This window comes from Rhamphochromis longiceps, linkage group LG2 (genome assembly GCF_057381845.1).
Source record: "Rhamphochromis longiceps isolate RC_006_pf linkage group LG2, R_longiceps_female_GT1.1, whole genome shotgun sequence".
NCBI lineage: Eukaryota > Metazoa > Chordata > Actinopteri > Cichliformes > Cichlidae > Rhamphochromis > Rhamphochromis longiceps.
In genome coordinates, this window is record NC_140558.1 from 26,748,890 (window position 1) to 26,772,170 (window position 23,281).

Here is a 23,281-nt window from a genome sequence, read left to right on the forward strand (position 1 = left end):
CACAAATGGTATTTTCCTTTCATTTTAAGTCTAATTCATGTTATTAATTCAAATTACACAGAACTGCTTTCCAAGTCAGACTTCATGATGCACCCCAGTAAGTAAAAATCCACAATTTCCTTTTGGCTCATATTTCTAAAAAGTAATTTTACACTATTTAATCAGAGATGTGTAAAATTGGTCTTTTCTTCGCTGGATTCCACTCACTGCTCTCAGGTAAAGACAAACTAATTAATCTGTAATCCATGACAGGCTGTATTTTATTGAGATGAAGTCACACACAGTGATTCTTCTCCACTCTGCCAATATCCACACCTTGAGTAAAGTATAATCTACAGGGAAACCGTGCTACAACAAAGAAACCAGCAAATATACAGTCGGCTTCCTGCCCTCTTCAGTTAAATGTGCTTGGTAATTCATCTTGTTGAATGTTGCTCATCTTTTATGTATATAGCTTTGCTGCGTTGTGTATATTTTTGCTTTTTCTTCAGTGGCTCAGGGGATATCAGTGTTGCCTCTCAATAACAACACCCCTGTTCTAATTCACATGGTGATTTTTTGTTGTAGTTTTCTCTGAGTTCAGACTTCTATTTGAAGGATTGCTGTGAAATCTGCTACAGATAAATTAGCTAAATTAGCATGCTAGCATGCTAAACTAAAGCTAGTTCCAGGCTCAATCAACAGTATCCTGCATCAATCATGCACTCGTAGTCACTTCAATCTATTTGCTTGAAGTTTGTCTCCATTAGTCATAATTAATCTGTGGCTCCCTCCCAACACCTCCCTGTGGTTAGTGGCTCCACAGGGCGCTAATGCGCTAATGCATCTGCCACAGGCCACCAAATGCTTACCTGCTCCAGGAGGTAAGCATTTGGTGGCCGAGCCCAGTCTCTAATTTTCAGGCAAGGTTACCGAGCCTCAAACTTTTAGCTTTATTGGAAATTACTGAAAAATGTCCAAGCTTCTAAAATTGTGAGACTCTCCTCAGGGACAGTGTTTTGTGGACCAAACAAGACATGAAGCAGCTTCATTGTGGACTGCAATATAAAATCAATTTCATCACATATGAGACTGGCAGAAATTCTCTAAATAATCAGTCAATTAACAGACGTTTCACCCATCAATTGAAAATAGTTATTCATTTTTCACTAGCTACTCAAGGGAAGACGGCATACAGACAATCAATGAATCTTCTGTATTTCACTTAAGTATTTAAATTCTGAACAATCGTCTGATTTAACTTATTTATTCACCCATTATTTATTCAGCGAGTTACTGAACTAGCGGCAGCTCATCACTCACAAGAACACCTGGTTTTCATGAAACACTCGATTCTATCCAACTCACATCCAGCAAATTAAGTTTGTTTGCAGTGTTCAAACAAGGAAAATGAAGTGATGATTTAGGTGTTTCAGTTGCTATTTGTCAGCTGACACGAAACAAAAAAATAAGACCATTAATGCCGCGTCAACAGACAGTGCAGATGGGAAATACATTAGATTGTGCTCATGTATATCCAATGGAAACATAAAAGGAACAACTGAGTGCCCTTCATAACAATAGACAGTTTACAATGGCCCAGGAGGATGGTGACACAACAGGGGAGAGAAGACACAAGTGTCTTGATTAGTAATACTAATTATCATCAGACCGTTAGCAAAGACGAGAGAGCATTAAGTTAAATGGCCTGCTCCAAATTCTCTTTGTTTCAGCAACATAAATAGCTCGACGACAAATCAGATCTTCATCTTTTTCTCATTCTCTCTCTCCCACTCCCCACTTTAGCTCCCTTTGAGGAGAACAAAATGAGTCAAAATCTTGTTCGTTACAATCAAATCAGACAACATTAAATTGTTCGCCTATTAAATCAGCCCTTTATCAGACAAGATATTTTCAGTACATAATTCACAAAATGAAAACCAAGTTCACACAAACTCAGGTCTCTGCAGACCAGGGAATGGACTCCAGCTCTGCTGCCACACTTAGATGATAATTATAGTATATATTGTCACAGTGGATGCATCCTGACAAAACACAAACACACCATATGCAGATTGGCCAGTTTAACAGGCTGAGGATAAATCAACATTTAGTGTGCAGCAACGCTGGAGAAATATTTATCCTGGAGGACAAATGATGTGTGTGACAAAGCAGCCATATTGGGCGAAGTAAATAAGGCAGATTAACCGTTCTGTTGTTCTGGTGATGTTGTGTTCCCAGACATGTTCTAGTAGGACAGATGGAGGCAGTGAGACATACAACCCTCATTGTTATCACAGACTGGGCAAAGCTGCATTAGAATTAATTAAACAAAAAGAAACTCAGCATGAGGAGGGCTTCATTACTTATCATGCAAGGACCTAAAATGAGAATTAAAAGATCAAAGTTATTACAGTTAAGATGCAGAGAGAGTAGAGTATTCACAATTAATAGGTTTTTTTTGCTACTGCTGTATATTTGACCTTATGTGTCAATACAAGATAGCCTGTACAGCTGTCACCACCTTGGTATTTTGGAGCCAGAATAAGGGATGTATTTGGATGAGAGGGAGAACTCAGCCATGGAGGGGCCACAAGCCAGTCCTTCTAGTGCCCAAACCACCAGATAAATGGGCAGGGTTGTGTTCAAAAAGCGCATCCGGCATAAAACCTTTGCCAAATCAAACATGCGGATCATCAAGAATGAGATTTCCATACCAGATCGGTTAGGGCCTGGGTTAACAACGACTGCCTCCGGTGCTGTTGGCCAACAGGGTGGCAGTGGAGACTGTTGGCTGAAGACAAAGGAGGAGGACAGGGGGAAGGCATGTCCAGAGGCAGCAAGAAAGAAGGAAAGGAAGAAGTGCTTTGACTAGTAAAGGGAGAGAGCTGCCTGATAAGACAGAGAGAAAGAAGGAAAATAGATATATTGCGTGCTCAGGAGACCTTGTGGAAGGGAAGCAAGGCCAGGAGTACTGGGTGTGGATTCAAGCTGTTCTACCATGGTGTAGCTAGAAGGGGCAATCCTGAAGAAAAAGTATGTAACAGTAACAGTTTTGTGGAGTTTAAGTGAGAATCAGACAGGATCATGAGCTTGAAGTGTTGAGTGTTATCCGTGTGTATGCCCCCACAGGTTGGATGTCAGTTAGAAGAGACAGTGATGATTGGAGTGGACGTCAATGGATGTGTAGGTAAAGGGACCAGAGATGATGAGGTGTTGGGTAGGTGTGGAGTTAAGGAGAAAAATGCAGACGGGCAGGTGATGGTTGATTGTGGATGAGAATATCAAAGGGAGACATCACGTTGAGCGTTTTGGAGACCCTTAGAGAGGCAAAGTGGGGATGGCTCTGACATGGATGTTGATGATAGAGCTGCCAGGAAGACCCCAGGGCAGACACATGGATGTGATGAAGGAGGACATGCATAGGGTTGGTGTGACAGAAGAGGATGCCAGAGATAGGGTGAGATGCCGAAAGAGCCGAAAGAAAAAGGAGATTTGGATGAGAGGGTGGATACAAAGTTGCAGTTAAGCTAGCATGACACATTCACAGACTGCAAGGATGTATCACACAGCAAGAGATCTTCTAATTACCGCTAAATAATATATTATTGAGATACTAGAATTTGACTCATAAACGGTGGAGCAGGCTTATTAGATGGGGTGTTAATTAACCAAACGAGCCATATTACTTGCTTGATTATCGCCTTAAAAATGATGCATCATCACTAGCAACACAAACATGGTGAAGAGGTCCATTTCAGTTCATTCAGTGAGCCTAGATGAAAGCTAGAAAACTGCTACCTGTTTGTCAAAGCAGAGACGCCTGTAATGGTAACATTAAACATTCACAAGATTTAAACAGGTGTGTGTAAAACCATTCAACCCTATAGATTATATAAATCACCCCAGATTATTTAATGCAAGTAATGTTATAAATTAAATTACTAATGACTAATTGACTCTTTCCTCCTTTCTCCTGTTTTTTTTAGAGCTCTGCCACTGTTTGCTTTAATTCCACAATCCTACTGTGTCACAAAAAGGGTGCGAGTTGTTTTTTTCTCTCGCTCTTTTATTTCTGTCAGACAAGTCCGTCTCATATTGATGTCAGTCCATTGGTAAGGTCTAGCCAGTCGAATGAAAGGTCAGAAGACAGACTCTGTATTCCTTTTCAGTAGCAACCAAAGCCACCCACATGTAATACTGTGCGCTGCATTATCAATCCTGATGAAAAGACACGAGGCAATCTTTCATCTCACCTGGGAAATGTCATCTCTTTCAGCGGGACCTTGCCTGTGCTGAAGTTTGTTTGTCATTTCTGTTTACTGATCGTCCGCTGAAAAGATATGTGTTTCCTTGAGGGATTATTCAAATTAACAGAGTTGAAAATGATCAAGTGGTATTTGCTTCTTTTTTAAATTCATGCTACATACCTTTGATTGGCTTGGGCTGAGCACACTGTGAGAAGGACTGATTAAAACATAATGCCCTTTCTAAGTGAATATCATATATTACCCATATGAAATAATGCACACGCGAGCTTTAGCAGCATTTACCTTCAAGCAAAGATCAGGCTGAGAGCCTGAGACACAGATCAGTGGAGGAGTCTCTGGGGAAAAGTAAGTCTCCCTCCTGCTCCCAATGATAATAACATCCATGGTTACAGAGTCGAGAATGCAAAGATATCACTTTCTTTCTTCTTTTAGGGTCTCTTACACACACACACACACACACGCATGCACGTGTATATCAATATATAGAAACATTGCAATTACCTTCATTATTACCATAAAAACAATCTCTGTGTATATTCACACACCAGAGGGACCTATCTAATCGAATCTATTTCCTTTGCAGATGATGGATTCACCTTCTGTCATGGTGGATGTTGTCACATTTCCATGCTGGTGGAAATATGGTTTTATTTCCCGGCTTATCTCGACTGCCTCTACCTCATCTGCTCCCTGTTCCGACAGCATCTCACACCCGTCTCTGCCTCTCTCTCTCTCTCTCTCTCTCTCTCTCTCTCTCTCTCTCTCTCTCTCTCTCTCTCTGAATCTCACTAACATTACCACCAGCAGCAAAAAATGATGGTAAGTGGCCATTTTGGACTTGGACAGCTGCTAACATGAAAGCAAAAGTGGCTTCAGTTTGGAGTGCTGGGCTCTATAACCTCTTCAACAGTTTTCCCCTAATAACCAGGATATCTCTTTCCTCTCACATAACCTCAATAGGAATGCATGAAAAGATGAATGTGGAACTCAGGTAATACATACAGGACACACAAACACACATGTGAGAACCATCTCTACTGGTTTTGCTCCGTCTTGGCTGATTGGAACTGAGAGCTGAAACAGAGGTATGTCTCCCCATATACAGATTAAAAAGCCTCTTATCTTGCTTCTTAAAGCCTTTAAGCAAGGACGATGTGCTTCACTGAATTATAAACGAGAAAGTTCCACTTGACTTGTAGTTTTTAATTTAAACCAAGCCATAACCTAACTTGCATCAATTAGGCATCCTTGGATTCTATGGAACTGGCCAGGAAAAAAGTGGCAGATCATGTTACTGTTATTTTTCTCAACATTTTTGCAAATGTGCAAAGCAAATAAAATGATTTCACAGTGTTACATGGGAAAATCATGATATTGAATGGAGGGATTCCGCTGTTTTGAAGAACATCCCGAGGCTCGGTACCTTGTAACAGAGATCCAATTGATGCCTGTGGCTTTAATCACATCTAAGTTTAATGCTAGCCACATCTCCGAGGTCTAATGCTTTACTTTCACATCAAATTACTTTTTAGCCCAGGGCACATTTTCTGAAAAAAAAAATGTATCTGTGGTCACAGCTTGAACAGTACGGCCATGATCCATTGATTGACACACGGCTAAAGGCTGAATCCCACTGGAGAGGATTCCTCGTAAAGCACATGCAGTAGCAGGAATCCTGCCTGTTTCTGTGGAATTACTGCACATGTAACGAGATATTTATTACAGAGTACGGTGCCCAAAGCCTTACGACAACTTTTTTTCATTTATAGCGAGCCTGGATTCAGGTGCAGACTAGTGCTGAACACAATCACAACCCCTTTATCAGGTTTGGTAGCAGTTTCTTATTGAACCTCCAACAATTGCCAATAATCCGATGAGAGAGTGAAATAAACCTTGGAACTCTGGTAGTTAATTAAAATCCTCATTGGAAATTTGGTTCATTTCATTTCATCATTTTAGATCCATTCCTCCAGTTTCACTTTATCATTCTGATTCCCCTGAAAACTGGATTTGCCTGTGTGAAATAGACAATATTCTCAAATGCATTGTATATCTGATTTTTAATAATAAAGGATTGTCTTGTAATCCAAAGCAACTTGCGAGATGAAGCGGCACGCTTTAAAAGAACCAGAGTGCCATCATGTGGAGGACATATTTAACTGCAGGGTGCTGTGTGGACTGCATTATATAAACTGTTACACTATTAAAAGTATTTACAGGAGTGACAGCATATTTCAGTGACCTAAGTTATTGTTTTTTGAAACTTATTGTGTATTTTCTGTTTAGAGACTTGATTTAGTAGAAGAAAAAAACATCCCTCATGTCCCTGGTGTAAAAAGAGGACAGTTTCAGTTGGTTCCTCCAGATGTCTCTCTTTACCCAATTGTATTTGCATATTTGGGAAATCACACAATCCCAAACAGTGAGGATCTAGGGGGGGACAGTTGTTCAGATGGCACTGAGTGTACACAAGTACATGCAAAGTCCAGAATATACAATGTCTGTCCATTTTCCATATATTGTAAATACTGGTATGTTGGCATTTGCACATTTATGCACTCTTCTCAGCGCCAAGAGCTGAACCATGTTCTGCTATTGTAATCTAAGGGTCTGCTGTGGCTATAGAAATAGCACACAGAGCTGGGTTGGCCCATAGACATAAAAACTGCAACTAAGTGAATAAAAATACAATTTTTAGTTTAAAGAAATGAGGCTTGTGTTAGAATTCCAGACAATACTTAGTAAGTGACTACCAGATAAGCAGCATTTGCTTTTGGATGAGTTTTGTGGGATTATAAAAGAATAATTTTGTTATGCTACTTATAGAGGCATCCTTTTACCACCTTCCTTTATACAGAGTATCTGATGATTGGAAGAGCACTTCCATGTATTTCCCTTTGCCAGGAGACAGTTCACAGAAAGCTGAGAGGACACAGGGAGAAGAAAGGGAGATAAATGATAGGCCTCATTATAGAGCTATTGTTTCGTATCTGTTAAAAACACAGTTGGTTAAACTTGATTTCAACAGCTAAACCAGCACAGCGGACACTGACCAGAAACAATGACGTGGTCAGAGGTCAACATTCATCACGGAGATAAAACAGACAACTCTAAAAGGACTTTTCCAGTGACGACTCAGTGCGAGGAATGCCGGTTTACTATCAATCATGCTACTGATCGTGTAAGAGATCTCGCCTAAGATCTCAGACCTTGACTCAGCTCAGCTGTACTGACACATTGTGCTGAGAAGATGCAGAATGATCTTCAAAGTTTTTATATCCTTTTGTTCTCCTCAGCCCTCCTCTGCTGACTATAATCCCACCCTTCTTTTCCAAAGTCCCCTGGGTTTTCCCAGTCAGAAACACTGCTCTCTGAAGAATCTGGAAGCACCCAGATGAGTGGAAATGGTGCCAGGGTGCTTTTCTGTCACTTTTACTGACCCAAAAACACAGCCAAGTTCAGTTCACCCCGAGGGCCCGTATAGAAAGATACAAATAAACAACGCACTGATAAAGAACTGGGGTGAATATCTGCATCATCGAAGTTTAGATTTTTGACAGCCACAAAACACAGAGGACATGCAGGAAACTACTGAGCTACATGCGAAACTAGGCCGGACAAATGCTGAATGCTAAAAATGCCGAAAATGCCAAAAAACTAGAACATTTAATGTTTTATGAAGAAAGTCCATCCAGAGTGCACTTATGACTTAAATTCCTAAAAAATCTGCTGTTTCCTCCCTTGCTCTAAAACAGGAAGTAGAACTGTGCTTGCCTTCCGCTCGTCTTGTTTATTGGAACCCGCCTTCCTGTTTTCAGATTCATCCTGATAATGGCTGAAAGTCCCCAGCTGAAAGCCTCTCTCTCTCTCACACACACACACACACACTGTCAAATCCCCCTCATTCCTTTTTTTCCCCTCCCTCCCTGCGCCTCTTTCTCCCTCTTGCTGTCTCTCAGATCACTGCTAGATAAGTCATTTTTGTGAGACCTTCCAATCACCAGCAACATTCAGACCTTTCAGCACATTCCAGCTGTCCGTATGCGTGTGCCGACTGAGGTGGTATTTATGTGTGTGTGTAAGTGTGCAAAAAAAAAAAAGGGCTCATGATTGATTAACCCAAGTGATTGGAAGGTTCAAAGAGTCAAATGTCAAAGCGTTAGCTTGTAGGATGAGCTCAGATGTGTGTGTGTGTGAGTGAGATTTGGGGATTGTGCCATGTGCACCCAAGCCAAGGAAATATGCAGGTCAGTGCAGAGGGAATGTCAGGAATGTCAGTGTAATTCAAACTCTTGTCTGCCACCGGAGGCGAGTGCTACCTGGAAATAGTTTTTACACCAAAAGTGGGCAAATATGGGTGTGTGTGTGACTTTACATCAGAGCATGGTCATGCATAAGGAGTCTTATACACGGTCGTGACAGCAATCGGCGCCATCTAGGGACATGTGCTAAAGTTCCACAGTGTTTTCCAAACACCTGCACCGAAAAACAAGATTTCCCCGACTTCCCAGCTGTTCTCACATGACCTACACCTCCCGAATCCAGTTCCCAGGCTTTTAGTAAGCCTTTCATTTGATATCACAACATATCGGCCAACCCCTCCCTCCCTCCTTCCCTTCCCTGTCTGTCTGGCTTTTTCACGGCAGCCTGTTTTCACTCAGCGGCTTTGACAAAGACTGGCGAAATAATTACAGCTGGGCCTAAACTGGGTTTGTCTCCAGTAATCTCCACCAAAAACCAATGAGTGCGGACCGTGTCATAGGAAGAGGAGGAAGAGGCTGATTGTTCTGAAAACGAGAAGCCAGTGACATCATTTCAAAGAGCTCTGTTCCGAGTGTTCAACACTCGGGGTAAATGGGCAACAAAATAAACTCGCTGTAATGCACGCGGCTCGCCAGACACCAACAGAACTTATCATTTCAGGCAGAAGCCCATCTCCATTCATCGCCCATTTCCCCGCTTTCTATTCCCTCATACAAGATGCTGCTTTAATGAGTTTATTTTCCAAAGATCAGAGGCTGCTTTTTCTGTCTGTACAAACCAGATCTGAGCTGAAACATTTGTCCCGTTTCAGCCAGGATGTCTTTTGTGATGGCCCGGGGACAGCAGGAAGACTGCTTGGGGTTCTGAGGAAGTGTGAGTAAGGGAAGGGAGGAAAGGAGTGAGGGACTGGAGGCAAAGGAGAGGAACAAAGACATAAGTTAACTTTATGAGAAAAGATGAACAGAACACATAAGAAATGACAGAAGGCATTAATTTAAATCAGTCAAATGTAGCTTTCTATATGTATAGTATAAAAAAAAGGGGGGGGGGGGGGGGGCAAGCCATTAGCTCGGCAAATGAAGACGTGACCTAAGATGCTCCATCATACGAGGGGGTCATATGAAGATGAGGTGGCTTTAATTCGCAGTGACAGCTGCTTATGAGTTATCTGGGGAAGTGTAGCATGTAAATCACCGTCTTGCTGCTACTACAACCGCTACACCCTGGAGCACTCCAGGGACAGCAGAGGAGAGGAGTACGGCTCCATGGGCAAGCAAGGGAAGCATGGACACGCAGAGATATTTACATACAGTCAGACAGACTTCCTGGCATTGTCAGCCCGAGAGCGTTGATGTCAGATCCACTCCTTCCTGTGCAGAAGGGAGAACGCTATGTGATGACAATGGGCCCAAAAACAGGACAAAGAGGAAATGTTTAAATTTAGGCCCCTTCTTCCACCATCTCCTCTTTCACAGCTATGGAGCTCTGGAGCTGTTTAGTTTTGTGAATTCCTTCAGCCCCCCCACCACCCTGCCTCTCCAGAGCTCCCTCTCCCCATTGTGTCATTTCAATAGAAGGATTTTCACATTCAGAGCAAATCCCAAAGGAGGATCAGCTAGTGAGACCAGAGTTCAGTCAATCACTTGTTTTCACTGATGTTCCTTTAGAAATTATAAGTGCTTTCTCATAAATCCACCCAACAAATAGAAGAGAAGAGAAAAAACCAAAACATACATAAATATGTGCTTAAAAAGCGAGTGGAAAACAGATGAGGGGTTTTTAATGAACTGAAGACTTAAAATGGGATTAAAAATGTGATAAATATTATTTATAAAATGAAATGTTTCCAGCATAATTTAGCTCTAAACGCGTTGTTATGAGCCTGTTTAACTCAAATAATTACAGCTGCTCTGCTGGTGTGCAGGAATGTGTGTCTAGGTGTGTGTGTGTGTGTGTGTTTCTCTGTCTGCGTGAGAGCTTTATCACAAATCAGAGTGTCGGCGTCTGTAGAAGCTTACAGGGCAAGAGTTCACCGGTTTGTCCAACTCGTTCTCGGAGTCTTGAGGATAGCGGACGGACTTCACAGGCAACAAAAAAGCCCCAAAACACACGTGATCGGCAAAGGAGTCGCTGCAGTCCACGACTTAACTCATGGATAGAAGTTAAGCCCGCAGAGGACGGCGGATAAGTCTGGCTGACGTTAATAGCGACTGCTGTTATTGACTTTGACGACAGCAGCGACGATGCCTGTTTGACACGGAGGGGGGAAGCTTTCTGCTTTCAGGTAAGTTGTGAGCTCCAACAGCTAACTTCTCTTCAGGAGGACTTGTAAGGGAGAAAAAGACAGTTCGTTTTTCGCGGGTGTTACTTGACAAGCAAGTTTATGAAGTTCGTGAATTTCACAGCGAAGCCCACATCGGCTGACTTTTGCGCTATTTCGACTCCTTGTTTTCACTTTTTAAAACACTTTTGAGGTGGTTAAAAACTTAAAAGACCGTTTTACACTTCAGCCTAGCGTTAGGCAAACGTTAATTTTATTGACGCCATTTTTTTTAAAATGACTTAAACGCCCAGTGCGGCAGCCGTCTGTCGTTCACTGACAGCGGGGTAGAGCGAGCTGCTGGTGCCCTTAAAACTTTTGTGACACAATAAATACTGAAAGCCAAAACTTAGTGAAACTTAGTGTATATCTCATTACAGTATAACTACCAAGCAGGGTGTATAACACTGAGCAAAACTCATAATGCTGCTATCAGAGAATAACAGTCTTTTAAAGCCATTTAAAAAAAGTACATGAACTTTTCTGTTTAAATGCTAAAATAAATACTAGCTAATGTGTGTAATTAGACAGCGCTTGTAAAACTGTCATTTCTTCTTTTTCTAATTTTTTTTTAAACTTTTTGCGCAGCTACTGTTTATTTAAATAGCCCTCTGAAAGGCTTATCAGTAAATTGAATTGTAAAATTGTGCTGAGAGGCCAGCTTAATTGAAACGCATCTTTCGTTGTGATCTGAGGGAACAACAAAGATTTGTGCTGGGGGGCCTCCAATTACACAAAATGCTTCCATACATTTAAAGGGATTACAGTAGAAGAGGGTGCTATTAGCATGTGGTGGGTTCGCTGTGTCACCGAGCATCTTCTTCCTCAGAGGGAGCTTATCTGAGCTCTGATGATGTCACAGCTGGAGCGGTCCTGAAATAACCACACATCTCTGTAGTGGGTGTTTCCATGACAACACATCCTCTCGGTTTAAATGGTGGATGGCAACTGTGTCGTAAATAATTACTTTGAATAATATGGGCAAAATACTGGGAAAGTGGGGAGCTGGGTGTTGACTTGTTGCACAGACGTCTGCCTCTCGCAATCACAGAATAAGACTTTGAATACTGTCATGGCGTTTCAGTATTTAAGCTCATTGTATTGGTTATTCTTGAATGTTTGACCTGCGAATAAAATTCAGTTTATTTAATATCCTCCGCTGATATTTCCCAAATTTGTGGTGCCCATCTACAGGCAGGCATTCTGAGCGAGTTACATTGGAGTAAGGATGATATAAAATGACAAGGCAGTCAGTTTAATGTCAAACTCCTGAATAAAAATGTGGTTTTGTTCCTCTAGGTGATTGAGAAAGGGAAGGGCCTGAAACATGATGTCCATTGGAACTGATAGCTGACACCGTAGAATGAGAGAGGATGGAGCAGACAGGCAACCCTGCCCTTGAGAGCAACAACCCTAATGGGTTTGTCAACCGAGTGTTTAATGTTTCTCTGGATGTGGAGAATGAGACCAGCAGTGTTTATATTCAGGAGACTGGAACAGGGCCTGCAGAGGGGCAGGGAGAGACCCAGGCTGCCTCTTCTCAGACCCCTGTCAAGGACAGACAGGAGGTCAACAGGAGGCCTCGTGCCACAGGGGGCATCTGGAGGATCCTGAACCGAAAGCGAGCTGTCTCAGAGCTGGAGAGGAGACCCCACTCCATGATTTTGCCTGGGGAGGCTTCCATCCCGAAACTCTCATTCGCTGACAAAGTTCGATCCTTCAAGAAGCTTAAATCCCCGGCTGTATTCAGAGGGAAGGCAGGGAAATTGTCCACTGCAAAGTTTACCAGCTCTTTGGTGGATGAGGAGTCTTTCTGCCGCGATATTGGCACACCTCAGCAGCCCAGTGGTGGCACGCTTAGACAGCGTGGCCAGAGGCATTCATATGCTGGCTATACAGCACAGTTTGACTGTTTGTTTGAAGACATTGACCTCTCAACTTCTATGGATGGCCATCAATCCACTATAACGGGCGAGGCTGTGACTCAGAATGGCTGCAAACCATCTGAAAAAGTTTCTTATACTAAAAGAAGCCACAACAATTCAGCCAACTGCAACAAAACTGCTGCAGCTTGTGAAGAACTAAGCACTAGAGATAGCCCGAGGACCCACCGGAGTGGAGGAAGGAGGCACAAAGATGTGTGGAGTTACCTGAGGAGGATTTCCCTTTTGGGGAAGACCAATCCTGTGTATTCAGAGAGGAGCTTTGACTCTGAGCTTCCCTCACTGGACAAAACAATAGACTCAGACTATGGCTCTGTGGACTTTGAGAGTGTCAGAGACTTTCAGCCACCTCCCCCAAAACAGTCGGACACCAAGGGGCACTTTGGTGGTCTCTTCAAATTTTTCAACAACTTTGCAGAGACAGCTAGACGATGGCGAACAACATCACGCTCCTTCTCTCCTCCGGAGGGGGAGAAGACTCCGATGAGCTCCCCACGGGCCCCACAGCGCGCAGTGGACAATGTTCACAGTGTGTCTCTGACACTTCACAATGAAGGACTTCCAACATCCCAGCCTACCCCTTCATCACCAGTGACTAGTAAATTCTTACACTCCAATAGCTTTAATGGTGACACTCCAGCACCTGTGACAGGTGGACGATCACCTCCAGTGGTCCTTAAAGCCTTTAGGCCCTGCTCAGGACCTCAGGCTGTCAATGGCCTTCAGAGTTTTGAAGTTACAGACAAACCTGCTGACAGAGAGACAAACCTCCGGTCCAAGGCCATAGTAGAAAATCATGTCCCTCATTTAGGCTTAAACACGGAGGCTGAAAGTGAAGCAGAAGTTGAAAGGGACCAATCAGATTCTCTTTGTCAAGAGGAAAATGTAGCGGGACAGACAGGAAATGAGCAGGATTCCCAAGATGCTCCGCTTGACTCCCACCAGATACAGGAAGTGAATGTCCAATCACAACAAGGTGATAAAGAGAGCACAACCAATAGCGTACCAGCATCAGATTCCACAGAGGAAATATTTAAGGTAGGTAACTTTAAATAGCTAATGAGCCACCGAATTCAAATGAATGCATTCAGTAAACAAGTGTGTACTTTGTGTTGTTAAACCACCTTTGGTTTTCTGTTATTTTTTAGACAAAGGCATTTTCATGTGTAAAGGGTCACGTTTTTATGCCATAACTACATTCCATTGCAGGCTTTTATTCACAATATTAACACTGCCAGAAGCATGCGTCATGTCATTACTTCATAAATGCTGGAAATATCATTTATGTAACTGCTTTAATCATGGTCATTCTTTTGCTTCTGAAAAAACAACAAACATAGAAGCTAAAAGGGACCAGGGGTGATTTGGTTGCATGCAGGTAGCATACGTGTCAGGAAAAAACAAAAATCATTCAAAGAGCTAGACTATGACATGATTTGGGCACCTGCTTTGCAGTTGTCCTTTTGCCCCATCTGTTGGAGAAAAGAGGAAATAGTAACTGTAAAGGTGCACAACATCATAGTGGAGGAATTTGGCCTTTTCTTGCTTAGTCGGCCTTTTGTAGCCTGCAACAAAACCCCACGTTTCCCACAGAGCCAGGCGTGTGTGTGTGGGACTGCGGCAGCCCAGAGTTCTGTGACATCCGCGCATCATGACAGCACCCTTCCCTTCTCACTCCAGTGGCAGAATTAGTCATCTCCCTTCTAGTCACAGCAACGAGTCAGGACATGTTGGCCCCAGCTCCTAATGACAAAATCAGATATGACATCTCAGTACTCAGCACACTTTCATAGGGGCTTATTATGCAAAGGCAAGGGCTTTGGGAGCATGTGTTTTGGGAAGGGTGCTAATGTTTGGTCCCACTGTAAATTAGCAGGGTTCTACGCTGATACCACTCTTAAATGGAAAAGATAATAGGGGCAGAAGGAGGAATTAGCAGATAAAAATAATTCATGTTTAACAGTATTACAAGATGTAACTTAACTTGAAGCCTACTGAAGAATTTCAAGATGGAAAATGTTTTGAGCCTTAAGAAGGGCAGAATTTCACTTATTTAACCCAAATCTTTTTAAAGGGCTTAGTAAACCTGCGTGTGTTGAGAGTTCTGCTTTTTGAAGTCAGTGAAAAACTAAACAAGTAAGCCTTAAAAGAGCTAGCTGAAATCTGTAGGGTGATAAATGTCAGCCTAATTAAGGTTCACAAGCCAAGTAGCTGTGGCATGAAAATGGAATAAAACACAACTTCATTTTTTTGCAGAACTGTTTGTGCCAAATGTGTACACAGATCAGCAGTAGAAGAGAAACTGCAAACACTGATTATGTATTCACACACTGACTTAACTGCAACCCACTGGCTTTGGGGGAACTTGTTTCCCTACTAATACAAGTACCATAATACTTAAAGCCTTGCTTCAAGTATTGTGGTACCTCATTAAGTGAAATTGATCTATTTAATTCAGCCGTGCACTCATGATTTTGAACGTGAGAGGCTGGTAGTTACAAAGTTTTTGCTGCTATCAGGTTTGTATCACCTGCTGTCAAGGTGATACAAACCTGACAGCAGCACAAATGTGTTTTGGCCTGTCATCAAGATAAGTTATTGAATTAACACAAGTTTGGCAAGAGCATTGCACATGGACAGCAAAAACTGTGAAGCTGTGTACACCGAGCTTTGCTAAAAAGAGCGTTACAGCTCAAAGTTGTGCCAAAATAATTTGTCACATTTACACTGCAAAGCCCTGTTTAGGGGACGTGATGGCGTGTGACAAGAAAATCCTTCTCAGTAATCACAAATTATTTAAAAATGAAATCCACATGTCTGTTGTGCTGATGTTTCCCTTGATTTGCCAACAGTCTTGTCATTCAGTTACCTACTGATCCACTGCAATTAAGCTACTGGGTAGAAACTTTTAAAATAAAAAAAATTTGAGGTATATTTTGTTGAACCTGCAGAGACATTTTTCTCAATTCCCTACACAAGAAATGTATTGTTGCACCTTTATCTGGGCCAAACTGCTGAGTATCTGTGCCAATCGCAGCTGTGTGAGCAGATTGCCAGCCAGACAGGCTGCAGTGTAAGACAGCCTGGCCCGGCCTTGCCCCACTCGAGCACAGAGAAGACCTCTGTACCTCAGAAGCGCTTGCGCCCTCGTCCTCGCCCGGCATCAGCTGTCCTGGACCTTTGGAGACCCAACCCGGACCGAGATCTCGACAGCCATTACAGTGAGGTCGGCTCACTTTCCCGAAGGAGACGCAGGCCTGCTACCACAGTGCAACACTCTCTGGGGCAGAGAGGGATGACTTCCCGCGCCAGGCCTTGCTCTGTCATAGAAACCAGTGTTACTAGGGAGACGCAGTCCACGGAACTGCATCACAGAGTAAGATGTTAAACTCACTAAAAGCAAACATATAAATATGAACATAGACACGACAAGTAGTCCCATATATATACCAACACATGCAGCTATATAAAGTCTATGTAGGTGTGTCTATTACACATAAATATATCTCATTTTTACACTGAAAAAGGGAAAATAGGTAGGCCAAGTCTCACTAGTAGTCTCCACCAACTCACTGACAAATATAGCACAAGCCCATAATGAATCAAAGACACACCACAGACTATGAAGGGCATCCCAGTACTAACCCAGTATTTATATACCACTCACTGTTTAGCTGCAACAATGCTCAGCCTCTGCCTGCATTTTTGGATGCAGCTTTTATCCCTAGCTCTCATACTCCCTTTCTGCCTTTCTCTCTCTCTTTCTTTCTTTTTACTTTCTTCTGTCCTCCCTTGTGGTTCCCCTTTCTCTCTCCTTCACTCTCATTCTTTTTCTGTGGCCAATTTTCTGCCTCATCGCTTCCATAAGCTCTACCTCTCATTGCCCTAACTCAGAGTCAGTTCATTTTAACCTGAGAGACTGCCTGGTTGGCATGATGTATAGTCTCTCATGGTTTGCTGCAGGGCATGCACACTGACCAATGCACCAGAATAGACTTGCTGGATGTGAAATACTTTAATTCTCTGCACAAAAAAAGAAAAAAAAGGGGGACAAGGCAGTAATGTGAAGGGCAGGAGAGAGTGTGCATTCAGCCTTGTGTGTGTGTGCGTGCATCTGAGTAACCGTGTATGGAATATTTGAGGTGTCCTGACTAGTCAGTGTTCTCCAGGCCTTGTCTCGCCCCCCGGGTGTGTCACCGTTAGAGCCCCCACACAGGGCGTCTCTCCAGCGGTGTCGCTCCCTGCCTCTCCCCCCCAGCACTCTCACTGCATTGGCCCTGCTCCTGCCACAGTCAGGTATTGTTCCATATTTTTATTCGTTTAAATATGCAGATTGTTAATTGATGTATGCTCAGTTCTGCATGTCTTCTTGTCTCTATCCAGCAGACATGGGGCAGTCCTCATCTTCAGTGCGCCTGCGGTCTGGAGGTTCTGGTAGCTGCAGGAGGAGGAGGCTGTTAAGACCTGGGTCAGAACCGCTACAGGTCAACATAGTGAGTATAATATACACACGCTTGCAAATAATGGCATTGCGTAATTTTATTTCTTTTATTTCCTTTTAGACTTTTCAGGCCTTTGGACAGATTTATTTAAAAAAAAAAACACTGCACACAGTGGACGGTATGATGACTGATAGCTTCTCTCTGATACCGTTAATATTGGAGTTTACAAGGCGTTGCTCAGTGTTTCATCAGATAATGAAGGGACTGATCCGTGAAGATGGTGGCCACGTGGATTAATGTCACGCAGTACTCTTTGGCCATTACTCATCCTGAGTTGCACACCCAACATTTCAGATGTGTTGTTTAATGTGTCGAGTGCAATTCACTCAGACCAAATTGTTAATTTTCACAGCAGATAGAGAAATAGCAGTAAATTCTAAATAATACTCTTTGCATGCTGGATTCTCTTAAAACTGTCTAGAGTGTCAGTTGTGTAAAATTGGCTGTAGAGTATGCTGGAATAACGCTGCTCGGGAGGTGAAACCAGGCATTTCGGAATCGATGCTTTGAAGTGGAAGTGGCCTCTAGAGGATTCTAGTGAAAGGAGATACAGAGTCTTCTGATACATCCTGACAGGGTAGTGGCACACATTTCTAGTGCTGGGTCCAGCAGCTCTACTTACAGAACTATAATGCACAAGACAAACACTGTTTTTTGTTTTGAAAAATATTAAGACTAAAAATAAAGTGTCAGGAAACCACTCCTCTTTTTGATACACGTGACCCAATATAGCAAACAGTGCCCAAAAAGGGTCTGCAAACCTTTTCATACGTTGTCTGGTTGTCTTCTTTATGTTATTCTTTCTACCCCCAAACTTGCCATGATTTGTCTAACTTTGAGCAACATTTTAGGGTTTTTTCTACCACTAAAATTATGCTTTTAGCTTTTTGACACAAAAAAGGAAAAAATTAGGTTCACTGATGTTTGTTCCTTTTTTAATATAACTGTGCTTTTGTGGGTACAATCCAAGTAGAAATGACTTTGGGTCTAATGAAACTTTTAATAATTTGCTCACATTACTTTTTCCAGAATGTTTTAATCTCTCTGCACTCCCAAACTCACTGTTCCTTTCACCTCTGTGCATCATTCATTTATTGTAATAATTAAAGTGCTTTAATCTGAAGCGCATCTGAGTAGCTAATTTCCAATCCTCCGCTGAGATTTCAGGTTCCAAGTCTTTGTTCCATGTGTGTTCAGTTTTTCTAGGTCTCTAAAGGACTCGATATAAACTCGTAAAAGATATTTTTTCCCCAGAAACAGTCTTTTGTCATCATTATTTCGACAAGTGTAGTGAGTGAATTATGTTTGTGTTTTTAAAAAGCTCAAAATAAAAAAAAGGCTTCTTTTCAGATCAGATGTATCCTTCAGTTCTTTAACATCACAGTTTGGATGAGACAGCTCTTAAGCCTTTTCATTGCTTTAGAGGGCCAAAATTTGAATGTAGAATCTGCATTTCCTGCGGTGTAAAACCGGTTAGACCACACTGTGACAGTCTCTTTGTTTTAAAGATTTTTCTTACATTATATCAGAATGGAGCTACATGTTTAAAAGTCAGCTTACCAGCCTGCTTTGGGGTAAATATGGAAACTTCAACGAATATTATTTATTTGTAGTATCAGAAAAGTATTTTTTTATTTTACTCAGAAATCACATAATTCAATGCTTTTAGTTGCAAAGGTATATTGCTACAAGTTGCATTTTCCACATCAGTCTCAAATTTCCAGTTATTTACAAGCAGTCAATGAGGACTGACTACAATATATGAATTACATTAAGGAGTCTCTTCTCATAGCAGTAATGCTGTCTGCTCAGCTGCTGAATTATGATCCCCGGGCTTTCGGTCCTGGCATGTCTTCCCATTGAAATTTTGTAAGCTGTGCCTTTGAAGAAGTGACACTACTGCATTTATAGGCTTTGATTATAACTTTTTTCTCCTGCTGATCTAAATAGTGTTTGTGAAACACTGCGCACTGTTGCCATGACACTCACTGGCTCCAGTTCATCTTCTTGCTTCTATCTTTAGGCAGCCTTTTTAAGCGTGAGCTAAATAGAGAAAGTGTGTGGGTGAGAGAGAGAGAGGCAGAGAAAAAGGGGTGGGAGAGAAAAGAAGAGAGATGCTCCCTTTGTCGTGGTCCTCCCCTGGGGTAGGGAACATGGACACATAACACTGGCAGTGTCTTATGTGTGCGGTTGAGTGGTGAGAAAAGTTTATTTGGAGCAGGCTCAAACGCTGGGATCCAAATAAAATCAGTAACGATAGCTTTATTGTCATTATAGTTACTGTTTAACAAAATTTCATATGACTCCTTAAAAAGCAAAGGGGCGCATGGTGACTTAACCTGATAGTATATAGATGATTGATGGATGGATCTCTCCAGGTCTTCATTGTTAAAAAGCTCTTGTTTGTGATACAGCGTAGTGTATATTATAGTCTTCCTGTTTGGATGACTGGTAGAGGCCGGAGGCCGCAGGCACAGAGAAAGCATTCTCACTGCAGTGGATTAACTGCTAATGCTGACGCCTCTCTTCTCCCTTTCATTTAAATGGATTTCTCCCCCAGTCAACCTCCTCTCCTCGTCTCTCCTCTCTTCTCCTCTCCTTTCCTCTCCTCTGACAAACTCTGGCAATAGGCGTCTTTAATTCCTATGCAGATGAGAGGACAGTTTCCTGTGTGTTACTAATGCTGTGCCTGAAGCTCTGCTGTCAGCTTGTCAGTGAAGGGGACTGTCTTATTAACAGCTTCATGCAGATTAAGAGTTTCAACAGAAATCTTCTATGATTAAGTTTGGGCGAACCTAGGTCTGTCTGGACATAATCATATTATGCAATGCTATCTATTTATTATGAACGCATGACTCAGCAGGCAGTGGTTAGCTGGGCAAGAAATGGAGCAATGATAAAAAAGGACAACGTCCTTATGCACACACTTAAACACACGCGGGGAGTAACAGTGCACAAAATTTCTGTTCACTAATTTAATCGGACACACTCGCAGATTTCGTTTGTATTTGCATCCTGGGTCTTTGGCCCCCATGTGATACACCCTCTTTGCAACCCTCTGATGCACACACACACTTCACATGCTCTTCTGATGTATTCAGTATTCATCTGTCAGGATGTATGAGTCATTGCATTGACAACTTCATTATTTGGTGTGGAATGAACAGCACCAGCTAGTGATATTTCTGTCAACCACACTATGAATGTGTAGCGTTTGTTTCACCCTGGGCTTTCTTTTAGAGTCCCGAGAGAGAAACCATGGGAATAGCTCCACCTCAAAATAACTGCACGTTTGTACAGTTTGCACTCAGAGCCAGTGGCGACCTAGAATCCTTTATCAGTGTTCATTCAGCATTGTTCCTCAGTCAAGGTGCTGTAACTTACCGCAGCCACCAGCTAATGCTGTTTTGTAGGACGCTGTAGAATCTGATAAATAGCAGTGCCACTGACTAAACCCGAGTAGATGGTTGTGTTAGAGCCTCCCCAGGCTGTTTCTTCTTAAGAATGATTTTCTGCCTGTCAGGTGTGTGCATGTTGTTGTTAATGGCGCATAAATGCCCATGTGACTGTGCTTACATGTATGGGTGTGTGTTTCTGCGTGTCAGCGAGTGAGGCAGAGAGGCTAAGGGCCTTTCTCTTATATAACTGAGGAGAGCGTTGCCTTCACTGTCTACAAAACCCATTTCCACTTTTCAGATGGCTGCACGTTCCCTGGGACTGGAAGAACAGTGCCTGCGTATTAATTCTCTGAGTCACTGGTGTATCCTGTTTTACAGTAGCTCCGCATTACACTCTGTATTTTGTCAGAGCATGCATGCCTGTGCAAGTACTGATTTGCGTTCATGCTTTCTTGAAAAACACTCCACCGTTCTATCTCTCAAACTGTGATATGTTGTTGACAGTGTGGGACAATGGAGAAATACTGGTGGATGATTTCAGCAATATCACAACATGCAGTCATTTCACCTATGAGACCGTTTCAGACCTAAAGGACTTAGGGCTTGTTATCCAGCACCAGTTGTAGTTCCATGTGTACAAGTCTTCCCTGGCTGATTTTACCCACAGCCATCACTATCCACTGCTAGTGCTACTGTAGCACCTTGAAGGTGCACTGCATTGTCCTGTATAATATATAAAACCAATTAAACTAAGTTTGTGAGAGAGACTTGTAATGATGCCAGGTTTAGCAGAGAAAGCTGTAATTTGAATCGCCTATACAGAAATAGGTTAGAAAATACAAATGTCAATAAATAAAAAGTAGCTAACTTTCAATATGACGCATATTCATAAGGAATATGTGTAAAATATATTTATTATATTTAACAATTTATTAAAAGAGCTAACCCTGGATGTATTCAGTTAATATTGATGGTCAGCTCTTTGAAACCCCTATGTTATCTGTGATTCTTTACTCTCTCTGTGCACATTTAGAGACAGTCTCTCTGATTTGAATTACTATAACTAACTTACTCTGCTGAGTGTTTGGAGTCTGAATAAAGAAATAGCTCCGGCCCTGGTCACTTTATCCTGCATTAAAATAATGAGACAGAAGCTAACTGTCTATACAGTGTTCTCCTAGTTAGAATGTATCCTGCAGGCCTCTGTGAAAGATGGGGTGTATTTTTCTGGCAGCTGCCACTTCTTGTGTACATTATTTAGCTTAACTTTCTGCCTTTGACCTCCCTGACTCCCAGCTACGCCACATGCGGCATCAGAGAAAACCCTCCATCACATCCACGTATTATGCAATCTCCTTGCTCCTTGTAGTTCTTCTTCTTCACCCCCCCCCCCCCCGTCTCGATCCGCCTCCCTTTCTTCATGACCTCAGCGCTCGTCATCCCTTCCTCCATCACGTCCATCTCTGTTTTCTCCTCTGTTCACATCAAGTTTTCTTCCCCCCCACTTCTTTCTGTGCTTGCTTACCTTCTCCCCCCTCTTCCTCTATTCCTCCCTCCAGGCATGTGAAAACACCTGCTTCCTGTGGCCTGTTGTGTGGATGTGAAAGCTTGTGTGTGAGCACAAGAGCACAAAGTTTTAGTGCGCATCCATGGCTGTGTGCAGTCGTATATTTTAGCTTTTCAATGGAAGATGGTTATCAGACAGCCTATTAAGTCTTTGATGGCAAGAGCTACCCTAACAAAACAAAAAAAAGAAATAAGGTGCTCAGCAACAGAAAACAAGCCAAACAAGCTTTCACCCAAATATGGTTTCACTGCAGAGTTTTGCATTTCAATCTGCTGTTCTGCTTTTGAACTCTTGTGGCGTGGAAGCAGTGAGAATGTAAAATCGTTTTCGCTCAGAGGACAGGTAGAGGTTTCTAACCATCCCTGCAGTTTGTAGCTAGTCGCACATCTATGGCATGCACTGTGTGATAGTAGATTAGAGTGAAAGCATGGACTCATCACTGCTAACTGCTGTCCCACAGACTATGTGAGAAATGTTTTACAGGAAAAATCTAAACATGGACGTTTTTTTTACTCCTGAAAAGCCGTGCCCAACAAGCATCGCATGCAAATCATCCTGAGTTGGAAAAGTCAGGAAGAACAGGAAGGCACTTCTCTCTACATGCTTCCGGGGGGGTCTGGGCTGCAGGTGGCACCCAGTGGCTCTGATGAATGGTGACAATAACACATGCTTACTACACACACAGCCAGCACAGTTGAGTGTAGTCAAGCAATGCCAGTTTTTACAACCAACCTAGCAAATGCCACTTGACTTTATCCCTCACACCTTAGCTGGGGTCTCTCCAGCGACGAGTCTGTGGGCTTCATGAAACCACACACTGACTCTCACGCTGAACAGAACCATAACTAAGAAACTGCAGTTACAACAGTGCTTCGTATTGGTTGCAATGTCTCAAAAGCTGCCTCACCATTACATACTTTGTTATGTTAAGTAAATATTTTAACAGAAACAGAGTTCTCCCCTATATTAGAAGACATTTGAAAGCGGTCATTTAAATGCATGTTTTATCACTGAGATGATTCAGGGAGGCAGCTTAAT

General features: G+C 42.4%; 1 protein-coding gene across 6 annotated transcripts in view; it reads left to right on the forward strand.

Moving 5' to 3' along the window:
• Positions 1 to 10,490: 10,490 nt before the first annotated feature.
• The window catches only part of arhgef9a (Cdc42 guanine nucleotide exchange factor (GEF) 9a), a 44,717-nt gene continuing 31,926 nt past the window's right edge, over positions 10,491 to 23,281 (forward strand). For 3 of the 6 annotated variants that reach the window (XM_085420569.1, XM_085420595.1, XM_085420589.1), the window contains exons 1-5: positions 10,491 to 10,797; positions 12,133 to 13,814; positions 15,814 to 16,152; positions 16,946 to 17,072; positions 17,160 to 17,269. In XM_085420569.1, coding sequence (XP_085276695.1) covers positions 12,207 to 13,814; positions 15,814 to 16,152; positions 16,946 to 17,072; positions 17,160 to 17,269 — 2,184 coding nt within the window. In that variant the 5' untranslated portion in view covers positions 10,491 to 10,797; positions 12,133 to 12,206. The remainder of the gene's footprint in view (positions 10,798 to 12,132; positions 13,815 to 15,813; positions 16,153 to 16,945; positions 17,073 to 17,159; positions 17,270 to 23,281) is intronic. The other 3 variants (XM_085420577.1, XM_085420584.1, XM_085420601.1) reach the window with 3 other exon arrangements.